This window comes from Quercus lobata, chromosome 3 (genome assembly GCF_001633185.2).
Source record: "Quercus lobata isolate SW786 chromosome 3, ValleyOak3.0 Primary Assembly, whole genome shotgun sequence".
Lineage (NCBI taxonomy): Eukaryota > Viridiplantae > Streptophyta > Magnoliopsida > Fagales > Fagaceae > Quercus > Quercus lobata.
Genome location: NC_044906.1, coordinates 74,383,280 through 74,402,065, shown reverse-complemented (window position 1 = coordinate 74,402,065; position 18,786 = coordinate 74,383,280). Strand labels below are relative to the sequence as shown.

Here is an 18,786-nt window from a genome sequence, read left to right as displayed (position 1 = left end):
GACCAGAACCAAGGCCTTGCATGGTCCTCGACTCAAGCCTATGGGGAAACCAAGTACAGAAGAAAAACTCAAAAGTTTTGGACAGAACCTAGGCCTTGCATGGTCCTCGGGCTCAAGCCTATGGGGAAATCAAGGACAGAAAAGAAAAAACTACAAGTTTTGGACAGAAGCAAGGCCTTGCATGGTCCTCGGACTCAAGCCTATGAGGAAACCAAGTACAGAAAAGAAAAAACTACAAGTTTTGACCAGAACCAAGGCCTTGCATGGTCCTCGACTCAAGCCTATGGGGAAACCAAGTACATAAAAGAAATCTTATAAGTTTTGGACAGAACCAAGGCCTTGCATGGTCCTCGGACTCAAGCCTATGGGAAAACCAAGTACATAAAAGAAATCTTAGAAGTTTTGGACAGAACTAAGGCCTTGCATGGTCCTCGGACTCAAGCCTATGGGGAAACCAAGTACACAAAATAAAAACTGTCACTAGAGCATTAAAATCCATCCGAAGAGGACTTCTCGTTAACAGTTGGGTCAGTCTTTAGTTGCACGGGTTCCCCGGTCTACCCGCAGATCCCCAGTGCCAAAGGGGCTAATACGATACGGCACAGTATGTTGTCCCAAGGGCACGATCCAAGTCCATCGCTGCTCGGCTGCTCTCTCGGATATTCGTCTAGCGTGCATCACGCAGCGCTCAGCAGCTATCTCGGTTAGTTCCATAAATTCAATCTATTGAGGATTACCATTGTTATACTTGATAATATTTGCGAGTTTAAACTAATAAGGGTTTGTATTAAAGTGTTCTTCCGTCCAGAATATTGTTAAAGGCATGTTTAGACTTAATATTCAGACCCAAAGTGGTTGTTGCAAAAAAAAAAAATAACAACATATGCATAAAGAAATAAACACATCTTTTATTAAGACAAAAGAACAGTACAGTGTGCAATAAAAGCTGAAACCAGCTTACATTAGAGTTAACTGCGTAAGCAAAAGAAAAGCACAAAAGAGTAAAGATGATGCCGAGGAGATATCTCAGAGGAGAGGTTGGCTACTGTTCCAAGATGTCGTCTAAGGAAACTATTCCTCGACGCTTCTACATGCCCATAACTCAGGCAGCCAAAGAACCTGACCTCAGGCTAACACCATCTGCAGCAAAGATGCAGGGAGCCGGCAGTTGGGAAGCCCCCGCAGAAATTTGCCTGCTACAAGGCAGACGGCGCTGATGGCGGAAATTCCTTCTTCGGGCATGCCAAAAATCTGGCATGACCAGAACCTGCTTCGGATTTTGACTAAAAGAAGGAGAAACATCCTTTCCCCTCTCTCGAATTGAAATATTCTCTTGAGTCTACGCCTCCTTGGCCTGTACCTCACTGTCTGGAGTCTCAGGAAGACACAGCGCTTTTGTGGCGGAGAGAGCTCCTTTGCCCCAATCCTCGCCTCAAACATGATGTACTAAGAGAGGAGACTGAAGAATTCGTGTGAAAGTAAAGCAACCTTCTCTCCTATTTATTTAAAAGAAGAGGTGATGGCATTTAATTCACGCAGCATCCCAAGGAACGCTACAGACAAAATGTCTCCGGCTCGATTTCCAATGCCGTCTGCAACCCTGAGATTAAAGGAGCCTCGTGAAGGCGCACCTCGAATACCGGGACGCCAAAAAGTACCGCGTGACCAAAGATTACGGAAATGCCTCTAAATCTGTGGGCCTAATAAATTCGCGGCCCAGGCCCGTTCTGCATGGAAGCCCACAGACTATGGCCCACACCAAGGAATAACCGTTACCAAGGACAACTTCCTGCTCGGCAAGTTATGAGACACCTGAGGAAAGACAGGTGCAAAGAGAAAAAGGGAGGGCACAAAGTTTTGGACAGAACCAAGGCCTTGTATGGTCCTCGGACTCAAGCCTATGGGGAAACCAAGTACAAAAATTATTATTATAAAAGATCATAAGTTTTGGACAGAACCAAGGCCTTGCATGGTCCTCGGACTCAAGCCTATGGGGAAACCAAGTACATAAAAAAAATCATAAGTTTTGGACAGAACCAAGGCCTTGCATGGTCCTCGGACTCAAGCCTATGGGGAAACCAAGTACAAAAATTATTATTTACAAGTTTTGGACAGAACCAAGGCCTTGTATGGTCCTCGGACTCAAGCCTATGGGGAACCAAGTAAAACATTATTATTATTAAAGTTTTGGAAAAGGACCAAGGCCTTGTATGGTCCTCGGACTCAAGCCTATGGGGAAACCAAGTACAAAACATTATATATTAAAGTTTTGGACAGAACCAAGGCCTTGTATGGTCCTCGGACTCAAGCCTATGGGAAACCAAGTACAAAACATTATTATTATTAAAGTTTTGGACAGAACCAAGGCCTTGCATGGTCCTCGGACTCAAGCCTATGGGGAAACCAAGTACAAAAATTATTATTATTACAAGTTTTGGACAGAACCAAGGCCTTGTATGGTCCTCGGACTCAAGCCTATGGGGAAACCAAGTACAAAACATTATTATTATTAAAGTTCTGGAAAGGACCAAGGCCTTGTATGGTCCTCGGACTCAAGCCTATGGGGAAACCAAGTACAAAACATTATTATTATTAAAGTTTTGGACAGAACCAAGGCCTTGCATGGTCCTCGGACCCAAGCCAGGGGGGTAAGTATTACTTTTTATTGGTCTGCCTTATCATGCCAGGCACTTCCATTAGAGTTATGGCAACATCTTTTTATTATTAAGTATTTTGGTCTTAGTCGTCATTGATTTAGATGCTATATGATTGTGCCGAGCGGCGCTTACAAATTTATAAAAAACAAAGAGACCGAACATGCAAAGTGAAATAGAAACAAGTTTTATTAATATGAAAAATTATTACAATATACAAAGAGAGGCTTCAACCAGCCTATACAAAAGAGGGGCTGTCGAAGCAGTACTAACATCCACAGTACAGATAAGCAAACGGTCAAGCGCCTTTTTAAACTTGTCTTCAAGGTCCCTCCGATCTCTGCCTCATAGCTGCTCATACTAAGAGAAGAACTCACTTTAAAAAAAAAAACGAAGAAGAAGGAAATAGTAAGGAAGAAATCAATGAAGAAGATGGAGGAGATGGATGAAGAAGATGGAGGACATGAGTAAGGAAGGAGGAGAAGAAGAGAGAAGAGATAAAAAGAAAGAAAATGAGCAAAAGAGGGAAAAGAGAAAGCACCAGAACGGAATTGGTGCTGGGAAGACTATAAGAAGAGGGCGGGGGAGGGCACCAGGGAGCAAAAGAGGGAGAAGCAGAAGCACTTAGCCCCTGCCTCAGCCCTGACTCCTAACACGCTGGTGCCATATTAGGTACGCTCGTGAGGAGCCGGGTGGTGCTGGTCTTAGTTGTTCTCGACTCAGTCACGCCGAGAATTCAACATGACGAGCCCCTGCTTCGGATTTTGGCTAAAAGAGAGGCGGGACAGATCTTAAGTCTGCGCCACCCTTGCCCTGACCGAGCCATTTCAAGTTTTGTCAGGATATGGTGTTTTGAGGAGGAGTGTGTTTCCTTCATCATTCGTTATGGAGGACGTGTACGGATATGATGTATAACAAACAGACTAAGCAGACGCTAAAAGAGGCTACGGGTTTCAGATCTCAGAAGGAAGGGGAGGAGTCTGTACGAAAGTGATTGCCTCCTGCTTGCCTTCTTATAGGAAGAACCAAACAGAGGGAATTAAACGCATTCAAAGTTTCCAAAAGAATCTGAAGAAAAAGAGGCGTCCATTCCGCCTCCCTACCTTATCAGATGAGCCGCCGGACATAAATGAGCCTCGTAAAGGGGATTTACTAAAGGCGTGTCTGGGATAGTCAATCGGCAGGAGCAGATCACGAGCAGATTAAACGGACTCCCTTGAAAAACGGCTAACTTCGTGGACAGGCGGAAAACCGCTCACATAAATGCGGGGTCAAATTAAATGGGCCATATTGAGGGCCCGGGTTTGCCAAAACCCTCCTTTCCAACCCGGAAGTCAGACAGAAGGGTTTTGAGGGGCTATTGTGGGGCCCAACAATTCATGGACCAGGCCCATTTATCCTTAGAGCGTCCGAAGGCTCAATCCGAGGAGAGCTGTGGCCCAAGCTCTACAACGCAGAGCACAAAACAATTTTTGGGAAGCAGCCGAGGACAGTTTAGTCCTCGGCAGATCCATAATCCCACCAGAATAAAGGGGCAAAACTGGTATAGGGACGAATTAGTAAGGAAATCCAGAATATCTTGGGGAAGTTATCCATACTACCTTTCTAGATTAGGCCCGACGCCTGACAGAGCCGTACTCTGCAGTTTTATCAAACCATCCCCAACAATTCCGGGATTGGACTGATGGGACAAATGTCAGTGTTCGTAAAGATTGACCCTACACGTGGACGAAGGGCAATGAATGCAAGCTAGTATAAAATAAGGAAGTAAGTAGATCTGGGGAGGCCCCTTTTTTCCACCTCCGAAAAAAGAGAGACTAGATGGGAAAACATCTCAGGAACACCGGACTTCATGGAAGAAAGTCCGTCGTTGGGCAACCGAGGGAAGACCTCAACAGGTCCTCGGATCAACTCCGAGGAGCTCCATCCCACGGGGTACGACGCCTCAGGGCTTAAATGTTCATACCCAATTCCCTTTTTCTACGTAGATTCCTCTAAAGCCATGACCGGACAACGCCACTTGACCAACGGCTAGCTTTTCAAGCCCACTCTCTACAAATTATATTGTGAGGGATCTTTCGTACGCGAGCCCAACATCCTTATTGGGCCGCCAGAGAATTGTGTCCTTACAGTTAGTTTTATTAATCCTACACCTTATAAAATTGGTCAAAAATCTGAAAAAATATGACTTTATTAGCATAAAATTGTTTTTTAATAGACACCTTCTGATACCGGTTAACACTTAACACTATCTTTTATTTTGTGTGTGGGTGGAAAACCGATAAAATATATTTTACTATTCCATTTGAGGATAATAATAAGATAATAAAACAAAGTTTGTGTCAGAAAGACCACGTGTCTATTTATAGCCCTCTTGTGATTGCCACTTGGCTCATTAAAGTTTTTTTTTTTTTTTTAAGGGTCTTTTGGGAACATAAAAAAGTACACTTTTATTTTGTTTCCCTCACAATCCCAAGATACTTTCTTGCTTTTGTTTTCTTTGTAATTGCTTTTAGAAAGAAATTTCATGCGTCTATAACTGATGCTAAAAAAATATATATTGTGAAAAAGGTGTAAAACTCATTAAAATTGTAATTAACATATAAAAGTGAGGTCTCTTCCAATCCAATTTGACATGCTAACAATTTATAGATGTATATTGAATTTGAATTTGGTAAAAACAATGTGTATAACCCATGTTTTACATTATTTAATAAAAAATTGGTACATTAGTTTATTACTTAAAATTCAATACATTATACCACAAATAATAACATCTCAATAAATTCAAAGTAAGTTGAATTTTCAAATGGGTATTAGAATTGATTGAGTGTGGTTATGCCTATTCTTTAATATGTATTATGATAATGTGGCATGTTGAGATTGAAGTGAATAAAACTTGGGTTTTACACCACATTCTTATAGAATTTAATCTCATATATATTTATTTTGCTATTGTTATTAATGTGGCATTAATCACATTTTTTGTTACATAAATATATAACCATTTTATAGTAAAATTTATAATAACTTTTTTCTTTTGTTTTATTATTCTCTCAATGAGTTCTTAATTATTTGTAGATTGCACCAAATTATTTCAAATTATCATTTAGCGTTTGGATTAACCTTTTACTAAAGCTTATATTTATTTATGTACCTAAAATTAGTATAAAAAGGCCATTATACAACACAAGTAAATTACTTAGCGTGCGTATGGATTTGACGTTTTGCCTAATTCATACGTTTTGCCTTTTTTTTTTTAGGTCTCATAGGTAGTGTTTACTTTTTCACTAAATTCAGCAAAATATAAATTTTTAGATAAATTTGGGTCTCACAGTACTATTTACGCATTTAAAAATTATTTTATCATAATACTTTTAGTAATAAATTTTTAATTTTTAGCAAATAAACGATATCTAAATACACTTTTAATCAAAAGAAGAGAAATAATTTAAACGCACGTAATAAATAACACAATAAATATATAGTTTTTTTTGGGAGAAACCAATGAATATGTAGTTAAGTTAACATACACCACGTACACAATCAATCAAAGTAAATAAAATAAAATAAAGGATTTTTTTTTTCTCAAATAAGACGGGTTTGTTCTATAGCTCTGTTAATGATCGCCACTTGTTTGAGTCTCACAACTACTTTCTTTTCGTGAAGGGCAATTGTGGGAACATACTAAGTACACATTTTTTTTTTAAAATTTTTTTTTATTATATAGGTCTGGTTAATGTGTGCTTTTAGGTCATACATTAACTATTCATTTTAAAAAAATTTTAATAAAAAATTGAAAAAATTGTTAAAATAATTAATTATTTTTTCGTTTTTTATAAATTTTCTTCTAAAATAGTTTAATTAATCCATTTTTTTATTACTAAGTATTTTCACAAAACCAAAATTTTAGTTCCTACTTTTGTACCTTTTGTTTTTCCCAGTTTTGTTTAACTGTCTTTCTTTTCATGTTTTCTGTTTCCTCTCTCATTCTCTCTCTCTCTCTGCTTCACTCTTTGAAGACTGTACCTTTTATTTTTTTTCCCACTTGAAATTTGTTTGTAAATAACATAAATATTCGAAATAAGAGAGACAGAGTCAGAGAGAGTTTCAAAGGTTTCTGTTTTGGTTTTTTGGATTATTTCTGATTTGGGTTTTGCTTAAAAGCCTTGATTTTTTTTTATTGGGTTGGTATCTAGATTAAGCAATATTGAGTGCAAGTTTGGATTTTTAATCATGGGTTTAGCTGAAACAGATCACAGACTTCTTGTTGTTGTGTTAAACCGGCAGAGATATAGATATTAGTTGCTGAAGAAGCAAAAAAAGAAGAAGTTAAATATATTTTTTTGTTCTGTTTTCTTTGTTTTTATGATACAAATGGGTGAAGCTAGTGAAGAAGCTAGAAGAAGAGCAATGGAAAGTCTTTCTTTGGAAATAGAGAAGTACCCAAGAGATCTATTGCAGAGATTTACGTGTATGAGCAGCAACACACAGAAACAGAAATCCAATGAAGAAGAAGAGGAAGAAGAGGAAGAGGAGATTGAGCTGAATCTGGGTTTATCATTAGGTGGTCGATTTGGTGTTGATAAGAGCAAGAAGGGGCTGATAAGGTCGTCTTCTATAGACATGTCATATAGGAACACAATAGATGTGTCGTATAGGACTAATACGACAGTGCTGACAAGGACTTCTTCTCTTCCTACAGAGACAGAGGAGGAGTGGAGGAAGAGGAAGGAGTTGCAGACATTGCGGCGAATGGCGGCGAAGAGAAGGCGGTCGGAGAAGCAGAGGAGTTGTAAGGCTGAGAGGGAAGAGGAGAGGAAGGAAATTGAGAGTCCAGTGGGATTGAATTTGAGAGATAGGCAACAGTCTCTTTCTCTGCCTGTGGCTATGGCTAATAGGCTTAATTCCACTTTGTCTTTGCCTTTTGGGATGCCCCCTTGGGAGAGTAATAAACGTCTTCAAGCTCAAGGTATATTAATATTAGCATTTGTTTGTTTGTTTTGTTGTTTTTTTGTTTTCTTCCCTTTTTTAAAATATATTTTAAGTGGGAAGAGGAATTCTAATCCTGTTGGGAAACACTAGAAGTAATATTAGCATTTGTTGTTTTTATCTATGTGTATGCATTTAATTGGTGAGCTACATGTTGGATGTCTCTATTGGAAACATTAGGACTAATACTACAATTCTCAACAACTTGTGAAAAAGGTTGTGAATTCTTGTAACACTTAAATTTCACCAAAAAAATTAGTTTGTTGAGAATTCATAATAAGGCTTGGTTGTTGTTGTAGTTTGAATTTTAAAATTTTGGTATGAATTGTTTAGTTAGATGGGTGGAATTGGACTAATTTTTCTTTTAAAGTTTGTTTGACTAGGTGTTCTGTTTGCTCTTGGAATTGGTGTTTGCAATTGATGTAGGGGATATTCTTTAGGTTTTCACAAGTACACCAATATTATGATGATCTTTTTGTTTCAATGGGTGTTTTCTTAAAATGTGCTTTCTAAGATTGTTTTAGGTAGGAGAGACATATTTTTTGGTTGCTGAGAAAATTGGGGAACAGAAAAAAGGAAATTGGACAATGAGTCATTCAAGACTACGAATCCCAATAGTTGTGTTATGCCTGTTAAAGTCTGATTAAGTGGGTTGCTTTTTTTTTACTTTTCAAAAAGTAATTGGAAACATTGACTGAACAAAGAGATTCAAAGAATTAGTAAAATTATGTTCATCAATAGAAGAAGTTGAATACTACTTTTTTACTAAACATTAAACTGATTGTTCCCCTAAAGATGGAAAATGGGTTAAATTGAAATAATGCATGACCCTTAAGGGTCCACATGATATTGTATTCACAGTGATTGAACCCAAAACCAATGCTTATTGTGCCGTGCAATATACTAGATAGTTTAGTGGATGCTCCTGTTTGCTAATTTTAATTATGTGCTTTTATGCATAAACTAAGGAATAAGTAAAGAGCTAACTGTAGTTCCATTCCTTTATCAGGGAAAAAAACATTATACTAGGTGGAGCTCACTTGAGTTGAATCCCTAAAAGTCTTGGTACCTTATCTGGATGCTTCTTAACTTTTAAGCAACCTGATGAGTCAGTTACCTCAACTTGTTTTGACACTCAGTTTTACACCACTCAAACTAAAGAGGGAAGAGAGAGGTAGAGGCAATTTTCTTAATAAAGGAATTGCCTGAATCTGTGTTGTGTTATTATTGGTTGCCTGGTCCAATGATGGTGATGCAAACCCTTTGGCCATTCATTGGAACCCATCAAAGCTTCTGTGCACAATGACATGGAAACTCGTTTTTCCCTGTTACAAAGCTACTGTGTTGGATGTTACAGTTCTTGAGTCTGGCTTATAATGTACCCAAAATTACAATTCTATGTTTATTTTCTGAATGAGTTCATATTTAAGGTGATATTTTGATATTTATGAAGTGCTTGCATAAATTATGCCATATTAGATGGGTGTTAAGTTTACCATGATGTATAAAAGAAGAATAATAAATACTTCTGTATGTTAGCCATGTTCCTGTGACCTGTCTCCTTGGTTTTGGAGGTTGTGCAGTCTGTTGCCTTGATACACCTCTACTCAGTAATCAACCAAAAGATTATGTGACATATATTTGTTAGACATGCTCTGGCCACAACGGAGTATGAAGATTGCTAACAAATGCAACCTCCAGGACATTGTCATAAACATCTCAGCCCCTAGCCCTAGGTATGGATGAACAAGGAAAAGAAAGTGTCAATTTCTTAAGTAATTCAATCTTTGATTCTAGTTATACAAGTTGATGCTATTTCTAACTTTTTGGTCTGTGTCATGGATCCTTTAACTTGAATTTTCTCTCAAATTGGAGGAGGCAGTTTTCAATAATCTAAACCCCAAATTTGTCAATTTTTGGCCTGTGATTGGTTCTTAAACATTTTTCCAAGTTTTCACTCACTGCATGCAACCAAGCTGTGTGTGATCTTCTTCTCAAAAAAAAAAAAAAAAAACCTGTGTATGATCTGTATCACCAAGTTCTTATGCTTGCCACTGTGTTGGTTTGCATGTGAAGGAAAATGATAGGTTAACTCCTCGTGTTTGTAGCTCATGGTATCATATTTTCGAAAAATTGAATTGGAGAATTCTTTTACTTTCAAATCAAGGTCCATATCAAATTTCAGATTGATAGTTCCCATGAGAAAAAGCATCTTGACCATACAGTTCCTTCCACTATTGCATTGTGACGCCTCTACCTAATCTGCACTGAGCTCATTGATGCTTGTCAAAATGATGACTTACTACATGCTTCAGAGAGGAATATTTACTGCATTTCTGTGTTTTCATTTCAGCCACACATACATTGTTAACATGTTCACTGTTGGTGGATCACCATTCTATTTTGAAAGGCATAATTTGTCCAATATGTGTTTTTGTGTATTTGAGTACATGATTTGTCCCTCTTAAAACTATTTGAACCTTGTAGGTGCTTGTTTGAACTTTTACAAATTTTAGATATGAACCATCAAATAACTAGGGCAGGTTTATTAAAGAGATCCTTAGACTGGATATGGAAGAGGTTGGTTTCCTGGTGGAAAGCAATGAGATGTTTCCAAGTGGCTAGAAGGTGTTATGAAGATCATGCGCGCCATAGATTGCCATAGACAGGAACACACTCTGGTAAATATTGAAATTTGATGCTGATCATGAGAGAATGATACCAAATTTCTATTGCTCGGAAATTACTGCACAAGTAACTTTTGGAGAGAGTAGGTAGGTATACCAATTGATCCAGTATAGGGTAATTAGAAGATAAAAATTGGATTTTAGTTGAAAGTCTAGTAACTGGTTTTTGTGACTGCTGATCCTTGCATGTGGACTAGATTGATTTATTATCAAAATTTTGACAATTGTAATACATATGAAGCCATGCACCAGCTAATTACAGTAGGTAGTGTAATTGAAGACTAACTTAGCTAATTACAAAATTTGATCAAGACTAGTGGTTTGTTCTCAGGCACAGAGACAGCACCACTGCTCATCCAAGACTGTTCTATATGCAATTGCAGCAATTACTAATCATTTATGCTTCATAGGAAAAGTTAATCTTTTAATTCAATGTGAACATTCTTAATGCAATCTGGCAAGCTGCAAGTGATAATTATTATGAATGTGGAAAAATAGAGGAGACTTTGCAGAGGATATAGGAGACACAGGTGTTTGAAAATCATTCTAGTGCTGATTGGAAGGAAGTTGTATTTAATTGATATTGCTTCACATAGCACTCTGAATTCCTAATTATTTTGAACTTGTTTGACTAAGGGAAAAAAGAAAGGATTGAAACACCTTGAGCCAATGGTCTTTGGACTTAAAAAGGAATCTCGTCCCCATAAAAGTATGTTGTCATCAGTTCAATTCAAAGGATGATGTAATCAGTTCAATTTATACAGGAGTGTGAGTCGAATTTTCCTACCAAAAACATAGGGGATGTGGTTAAAACTACTTAAAACTTGACTATTCTGTATATATCAATAATTGAAAAGATAGAATGAAAAGTATTCAAATTTCATGTCGCAAATGAAATAAGTGGACTATAATTTGTCAATGCATAGTTTTATTTGAGCTGTGTTGTATCATCTTTCTTGCTGTTTACAGTTGGGTTAGCTTGTTTGACGGATGTCACTTTCTTTCTTTGACTTTTTTCCTTATATACATCCGGTGTACTAGGGTTGCATCCCTTCTTGCTTTTCTTTTAATGAATTTTTTACTATTAAAAACTTTCTTCCTTTGCTCCTATGGGTGCAGAGTGAAGACCTTGGTAATTACATAGTCGGAATTTCTAAATGTTATACTGAAAGATGCTTAGCTTGAATTTCCAGCTATACTTAGCAAATATTACATCAAATTTTGGAGTTTGTTATCAATTTATTCTATGTTTGGTAAAGGAAATGATGTAATGAAGTACAAATTCTTAGTTTTATTTTCTTATTGGTTTTCCTATACCTACAGGATTGAGCACTTGTGGTGAAGCAAGAAGCTCTGCTAGTAATCAGTCCTTACAAGAGCAAAGCAATCAGGAGGCTGTAGGTTCTTCAAGTACAAAGGCCAATGAAAATCTGTGCAGAAGTTCCACAGCAGAGATGGATTCTCCATCAAAGAAACCTGTTTATGCGGAAAATAGAGTGAAGGAGGTTGGGATGAATGCAATGGAAGATATGCCTTGTGTTTTCACAAAAGGAGATGGTCCTAATGGGAGAAGAGTAGATGGCATCCTATACAAGTATGGGAAGGGAGAGGAGGTGAGGATAATGTGTGTATGCCATGGAACCTTTCTCTCGCCGGCAGAGTTTGTCAAGCATGCTGGTGGTGGTGATGTTGCTCATCCACTTAGGCATATAGTTATAAACCCTTCTTCTACTTCCTTTCTGTGATGTTGGCTTCCTTGTCAATTTTCATCCCTTAAAAGAAAGGGTTGTAGAATACATTAAATAGAAGAAAAGAAAATTTAGAAGTAACAGCCTTTTTTTGTTGTTTATTTTTTGTTAGGTTCTTCAAAGAGAACTGTTTTCTATAACTTCTGCTCATGTTATGGAAGAGATTATAAATGCATCTCTTAGCAGTCCTTCATTGACCTTTGTGCTTTCCCCCTCGTTTGTTTGAAAGCTGAGTGTGCATGGGAAATATAAAGAAGGCAAATAAGCAGGAACATGGTAACCTGCTGATAATTGTTTCTTTTAGAAAAAGCTAAATTACTACAAATTTTGCAACAAAATACTTACAAAGTAACGTGACAATGAATGGAGTTAGGAAATCTAATTTGCTAAGATTAATTTTAGTGAATTACAAATGTTTAATGTTTAATAATGCCTTTTGTGTTACTAAAATATTCTCTAAATTCAATAACTAATAGCCATGCAAATTTTCTAGATATTAAAAACAAAAAATTTTAAAGAATGGTTAAACAGAGGAATGATTTTTTTTTTTTAAATTTTAATTTTCTATTATTATATTATTTTTATTTAAATTAACAAAAAGTTTGAAGCCGAAATTCTAACCCCCCGGAACTCATAACTCATAAGTCAATAGATCTCGAATTAATTGTTAACAATAACTATTAGTTATTTTTTTTAAAAAAAATTAATGTTGATATGAACAAAAAGTTGATATGAACAAAAAGTGTGAAATTGAATTTTAATCCCTCATAACTCATAAATCAAGTAGATTTCCAATTGGTAATCAAATAAGTAAAAAAATGAAAGGATTACAAATTAACAATTCAACTTAAAAAAAAAAAAAAAAATTTAAACAAAAGAACTAGAGCCCAATGTAAATTCATGCCTTACAAAAGATGGAGTATATTAGTAGTTGGATGGCATTAGGACATAAAAGTAGGATATGGTGATTTACATAAGCGTAATATTTAATTTTTTTGGTTAATAAATAGTTAATGGTAAAACTATTCTTACCTTTTCTTTTATTGCTCAAACTTAAATATCAAAAAAAAAAAAAAAAAAAGGAAAAAAAAAAAAAAAAGAGAAGCGCGAGATGACCAGAATACTACAAACACTTGGAGTGTATCCAGAGAAATAGTTGAAGTGTAGTATACTACAAACACTGCATGAAAACGAAACATTATCAAATTGCACTATATAAACCTACAACACTCAGAGTGATAATCCAAATTCATTCTAATCAAATTCTTTGAGTGAGAGAGAGAAGCTAAAATGTCTTTCTATAGTAAGTTTCTGTTTTTATTATTTTTTTAATTTTTAATTTTTAATTTTTTTTTTAAAGTTAAATATTGTTTGTTCTGTTCATTCTTTCATTGGATTAACTATGTTAGTCACCTTGTTTTGTTAATTCTAGTTTGTTTGCAATGTTATATGTGAGGAATTTGCATCTGTGCTAATTTTATTAGAGACCTTAAGTGCAGTATTTCTGTATTTGTATTATTTTATTAGAGATCTTAAGTGCATGCATATTACTATGTGATACTTTGTACCAGAAATATTCTGGATATATATATTTTTTTTACATTAGACTGTCAGTGATTGATCACTATCCCGCATGGAAGAAAGGAGAGAGAGATAAGGAAAAAAAAAACTATAATATATTAGAGTGGAATCTTAATTGAAAATCTAAAATAAATTCTAATTGCATCTTAATTCTGTATTATGTGTCTTTCTTAAAATTATAATTTGACACCAAGAGTGTGTTTGGCTTTTTCTTAATTCCCGTAACTTTTTTGCGTAGTCTTTATAAAAAGATATGGTTTTGGTAACTTTTATATTAAATATATTAATATTTTGGTATTTTGCATAGTGTTTGTCTTTTTGAGTTTGCTGATTACTTATTTCATGTATAGAAGGGAAAAAAAGTAATATTTTTTATTTGGTCTGTGATCTGCAAAAATATTGCTTTTCTTTCTGATAGAAAAAAGTGAGACATGTTTCTTTTTGTTTTTGGAGTTTGTAAGCTTGTTGAGTTGCCACATATATTGCTAGATTTAATATTAAATTTTGTGTCTTGTACTTTATGGTGCTTACTGTTTTTAAGTCAAAAGTTTAGTACTATGAATTCAAGTTATTCCACAAATTCATAAACGGTATGAATAAAAGTTATCCATATAAATCTCAAAGAATAACATAGTCGTGGATTTATAATTTATGAAGTGGAGGTTATTGATTGGAAAAAAACAATCAATATGATAGAATGTGATCCGGTTTCTTTTTTCAGTTTTCTTTTCTATTGAGGGAGGTGACTTGATTCATTAATATTTTTTTTTATCAAATTAGTTATTTATATATATAAAATAATATTATCCTAATCACATTGATTGATCCTTAGAATTGCTTAATCAGCCATGTGTTCCATAACCATTTTCAGTTTACTTGATAAAATTCTTGTTTAGCTTGAAGAACACTAATGTGAACATTGCTGTTTGTACTTGACAGAGTTTGTCCTGGTTCCTTTTCTAGTTCTTCTAACTATTGAAAGCTGTGTTGGAAGAACACTTCCAAGTAAATTATCTGATAGTACTAAACAGCCCCTACAAACATCTCGACCATATAACATTGCTCATCGAGGTTCAAATGGAGAGTTTCCTGAAGAAACTGCTGCTGCATACATGGTATATATGCCTCCTATCTATATTTAGTTTGATATATGTGATTGAAGCATTAACTTGGATTCCACATTTGTTAATATCACATCTTCTTTTGTTTGATACAAGGGCTTTGAATACTAGCATACATTATTAGATTATCTTTTTCTTCTACCTACTTTTTTGTTCAACTTTTTTACAAAATATTAAAAAAAAAAAAAAAGGCTGTTAAAATATTATATCTAGTTAAAGAATTGCCAAATTGCATGGATTTTAAGTTATCAAGCAACTCCTTTGGTGCTCAACCATGAATTTGTTTGCACATTGGATTGTTGTGTTTATTTTTATATATCATTTTATACCTTACAGTGCAATAATGAATATTCCCTAAACTTGTTATTTGGCTATTGTAGAGAGCTATTGAAGAGGGGGCAGATTTCATAGAAACAGACATCCTCGCCACTAAAGATGGTGTGCTGATATGCTCCCACGATGTAACACTTGGTGATAGAACAAATATTGCAAACTTTAGTCAGTTTGCTGATAGAAAAAGAACCTATGAGGTTCAATATGTGAACATGACTGATTGGTTCGTAGGTATGTATCACAGCTTCTCTTTGTATTTCTTCTACTTTTATGTTTTAAATGTAATTATGAATATGACTTTTATGCTGAATATCTTAATCTCTTTTTCTGTTTTTCATAAATTGTCTAGAACATAAGATACAATTCATCAATCTGAGTCTAGCCAACTTTGATTATGTGCAGTTGACTTTACACTGGAAGAATTGAAGTTATTAGGGGTGAACCAACGGTTCAGTTTTCGAGATCAACAATATAATGGTTTGTTTTCGTTTTTATTTTTAGTAAATCTTCCGAGTACTTATTTGTTCTCCCTACTTTTCTCTGGATTCTATACCATTTGTTGGCTCATAATTTATCTATCATTTAACGATGGCGACTGTTCTATCCCATACCAAGTCGTGATTAAACTTATTTTTTAAACTATATCATCATAATAGAATTGATAGCAAAAGGGATGGGTGGGAGCCCAACCCATTGGCTACTTGGATTTAAAATTTTCAATAAATAAAAGAAAAATTGTAATGATACATTTTCTAAAATTGCACAAGTTGACATATGTTGATTTCCTCTATTTAAGGTATGATTTTGGTTTCCTCTAATAAAAAATTATTAATTTCTTAATCACACATACTGTGACATATTGTTTGATCATGTTTTAAAGATGCTTCTTGTAGTGTTTTCTTCTCTTTTATATAATAGTGACATGTTTGTTTTAGTTATTTTCATAAAGCAAGGTACACTTGGAGTTGTCCAAACTGCCTAATGCCAGTTTAAACTCATCACAACTTGTTTCAATTTTATTATTGTGTCTTTGAGTGAAATGACAAGCCATAATATAATTAAACATAATATGAAAAGCTTAATTGAGTTTAGTTTGAACTTAGTAATGAATGTAATTTTTATTTAAGATTACGAAAACTATCTCATTGATTAACTATAATTTATTGTATACCAATCTGTTTGTTCTTTAGGGAAGTTTCCAATTATAACCTTCGAAGAGTACATATCAATTGCACTGGATGCAAAAAGAGTGGTTGGAATATATCCGGAAATAAAGAATCCTGTTTTTGTCAATCAACGTGTAAGTGATTTTCCCTGTGTCATCATCATAGTTGATAACATGAAAACTATACCAACTCAACTCATACAGTTTTGGTACTTGAATCAATTAGATAGTGATCATGTATCTCCTTTATATTCATCAACAAACTATGTAGCCAACACCTCTACCAATTGTACAACAGGTCAAATGGTCAGATGGGAAGAAGTTTGAAGATAAATTTGTGGAGACACTGAAGAAATATGGATACAAAGGTTCATATGGTTCAAAAGAATGGCTGAAGCAACCTGCCTTTATTCAGTCATTTGCTCCATCTTCACTCACATATGTTGCAAACCTCACTGATTTGCCCAAAGTTTTCTTAATTGATGATGTGACAATACGAACAGAAGACACCAATCAGGCTTGTTCTTTACTCTCATTCTGGAAATCTGATTGACTTCTATAAATTGACTTCCAAATATGAATCATTTTGACAGTGAATATATATATGGCTGGTATTGTAGTGGAAATCTTAGGTAATATTCATTTAATAAGGTCCATAAATGGCTTTTACGCTTTTAGCTGACATTCAACAGATATGAGTGGTAGTGGTGTATTGGGCAGGGAACTCAAAAAGCCCATTAACAGCCTTAATTTGATAATAATAGAAAATAATTTTCAATTTTGTTTTAGAATAATAGATAATTTATTTATGGAGTCCATGTTTAGATATAAGTTTAATTATATTTAAGGTAAATTTTGTTATAGGTATGACAATAAAGAAAATTTCAACTACTTTGATAACAATAATTTGATTTCCAAAGGTCTTCTAGGTCTATAGTTGTACTTCAAATAATCTCAAGCACAAACTACATAGTTCTCTTTGTCATGGTTAAAAGTATTATCTTAAAATATTTCAGATAGTTATTTCAAATAGTTACCCTTTTTTTTATGGCCGACAAGGGGGGTCGGGGGTGACTATTGTGACTCACCCCCTTGAGCGTGATCATATGAGCACCCCCCATTAGAGAATGTTGGATTGAGCCATAGCTATTGTGGTTGGGGGTGACTAGAGCTAGTAAATCAGGGGTTAGCTGCAAGAGGCAACCCCACTTCTCGCTAGGGTTTGAATGTGGGACCTCAAGACAGCGATCACACACCTTGACCAGGAGGCTACCCCTCTCAATGGTAGATAGTTACTTGATGCAGTCACTTTTTATTATATGTTTCATGGAGTAAACTTCTTTCTAGTAATTGCTTTAGCTTTTCTAATAATAGTTGTGTTCTTGTTGAATAAATGCTTTGTGCAGACATATTATGAGCTTACTTCAGATAGCTATTTGGATTTTATAAAGAACTTTGTGATTGGAATTGGACCATGGAAGGATACAGTTGTTACTACAAAAAACAATTATTTGGATGAAGTAACTGATCTTGTTGCCAAAGCACATGCTCGTGGCCTACAGGTGCATATCTTTTCCTTAATGCATGATGTTTAAGATTTGTTAGGGAACTTAGTAAGCACAGCGATTACTATTATATGTTTTACAAAAACTGGTTAGAACATGATTGATAGCAAGTTCTTTCTTATCATTTCAGGTGCACCCATATACTTTCCGGAATGAAAATTCTTTCCTACACTTCGACTTCCACCAAGATCCATATGTTGAATATGATTACTGGATAAACAAGATTGGAGTTGATGGACTCTTCACTGATTTCACAGGAAGCCTCCATAATTTCCAAGAAAAGACATCCCCTCTCTCCTAAAAATTAAGATAGTAGATTGGACTCTTAGTTATGTTGAACTTCTTGTGGAGAAGAACAAGTCCTTAAATGGTAATTTTAGCTTTAGTATCTTAGTTTGCTTTCGATAGGTTATGTTGAACATGTTAGGGAGAAGAACAAATCCTTGAATGGTAATTTCAAACTATCTTCTTTATCTTTGGTTTTAATTTTCTTCATTTTTGAACCTTTATATTCATATTGATTGGGAAATTGTTCAAAAAGTAGCATAAATAAAAATTACCACCACTCTTGTTTATTGTGGTGAGTAGGCTGCTATAAACTCACAAACGTGTGTAGGAATGTCGTTAGCCTGTTGCCACATTTTTCCAAGATAAAGGAACTGTAGGATCATGCCAAATACTCATATACAACTCTATTACGAACTTGTTGTAAAATGGCCTCAATTATCAACTCATATCCAATTTCTGTACACTCATTATCTTAGCCTAAAAGAAGAAAACAATCCTCTTACACACATATACACGGATGAAGATATTATTACATAGAACTTAAAGAATAGTTGATACAAATGAAAGCAATAATTAACAAGGGTAGGTGTGTCCTTACAAATAGAGCAATTGACAAACCTTTGGACATATTTTGCAACTAATTGAGGTGCCT

At 35.1% G+C, this 18,786-nt stretch overlaps 3 protein-coding genes across 3 annotated transcripts in view; 2 read left to right on the top strand and 1 right to left on the bottom strand.

The window, feature by feature from the left end:
* Window positions 1-6,625: 6,625 nt before the first annotated feature.
* LOC115979100 (ninja-family protein AFP3-like) lies at window positions 6,626-12,182 on the top strand. Its single transcript, XM_031101065.1, has 2 exons — window positions 6,626-7,626; window positions 11,657-12,182. Exons 1-2 carry the CDS (start codon window positions 7,023-7,025, stop codon window positions 12,076-12,078), a joined length of 1,026 nt encoding a protein of 341 aa, XP_030956925.1. The 5' UTR covers window positions 6,626-7,022; the 3' UTR covers window positions 12,079-12,182.
* A 1,164-nt stretch (window positions 12,183-13,346) lies between these two features.
* LOC115978772 (glycerophosphodiester phosphodiesterase GDPD6-like) lies at window positions 13,347-18,319 on the top strand. The gene is made up of 8 exons (XM_031100620.1): window positions 13,347-13,384; window positions 14,602-14,777; window positions 15,164-15,347; window positions 15,519-15,593; window positions 16,307-16,416; window positions 16,580-16,798; window positions 17,688-17,843; window positions 17,977-18,319. The coding sequence occupies exons 1-8, from the start codon at window positions 13,372-13,374 to the stop codon at window positions 18,145-18,147; spliced, it is 1,104 nt and encodes a 367-aa protein (XP_030956480.1). The 5' UTR covers window positions 13,347-13,371; the 3' UTR covers window positions 18,148-18,319.
* Window positions 18,320-18,513: 194 nt separating this feature from the next.
* The window catches only part of LOC115981453, a 6,035-nt gene continuing 5,762 nt past the window's right edge, over window positions 18,514-18,786 (bottom strand). Inside the window, exon 8 of the mRNA XM_031103601.1 lies at window positions 18,514-18,590. Within this exon, the coding sequence (XP_030959461.1) occupies window positions 18,514-18,590 (77 nt within the window). The remainder of the gene's footprint in view (window positions 18,591-18,786) is intronic.

Excerpts from the sequence above, each read along its gene's own strand:
- LOC115979100 (XM_031101065.1), top strand. The coding sequence starts at position 7,023 with ATGATACAAATGGGTGAAGCTAGTGAAGAAGCTAGAAGAAGAGCAATG. Across the intron at positions 7,627-11,656 it reads TAAACGTCTTCAAGCTCAAG|GATTGAGCACTTGTGGTGAA; the intron begins GTATATTAATAT and ends CTATACCTACAG.
- LOC115978772 (XM_031100620.1), top strand. Across the intron at positions 16,799-17,687 it reads GAACAGAAGACACCAATCAG|ACATATTATGAGCTTACTTC; the intron begins GCTTGTTCTTTA and ends TGCTTTGTGCAG. Across the intron at positions 17,844-17,976 it reads CACATGCTCGTGGCCTACAG|GTGCACCCATATACTTTCCG; the intron begins GTGCATATCTTT and ends TTATCATTTCAG.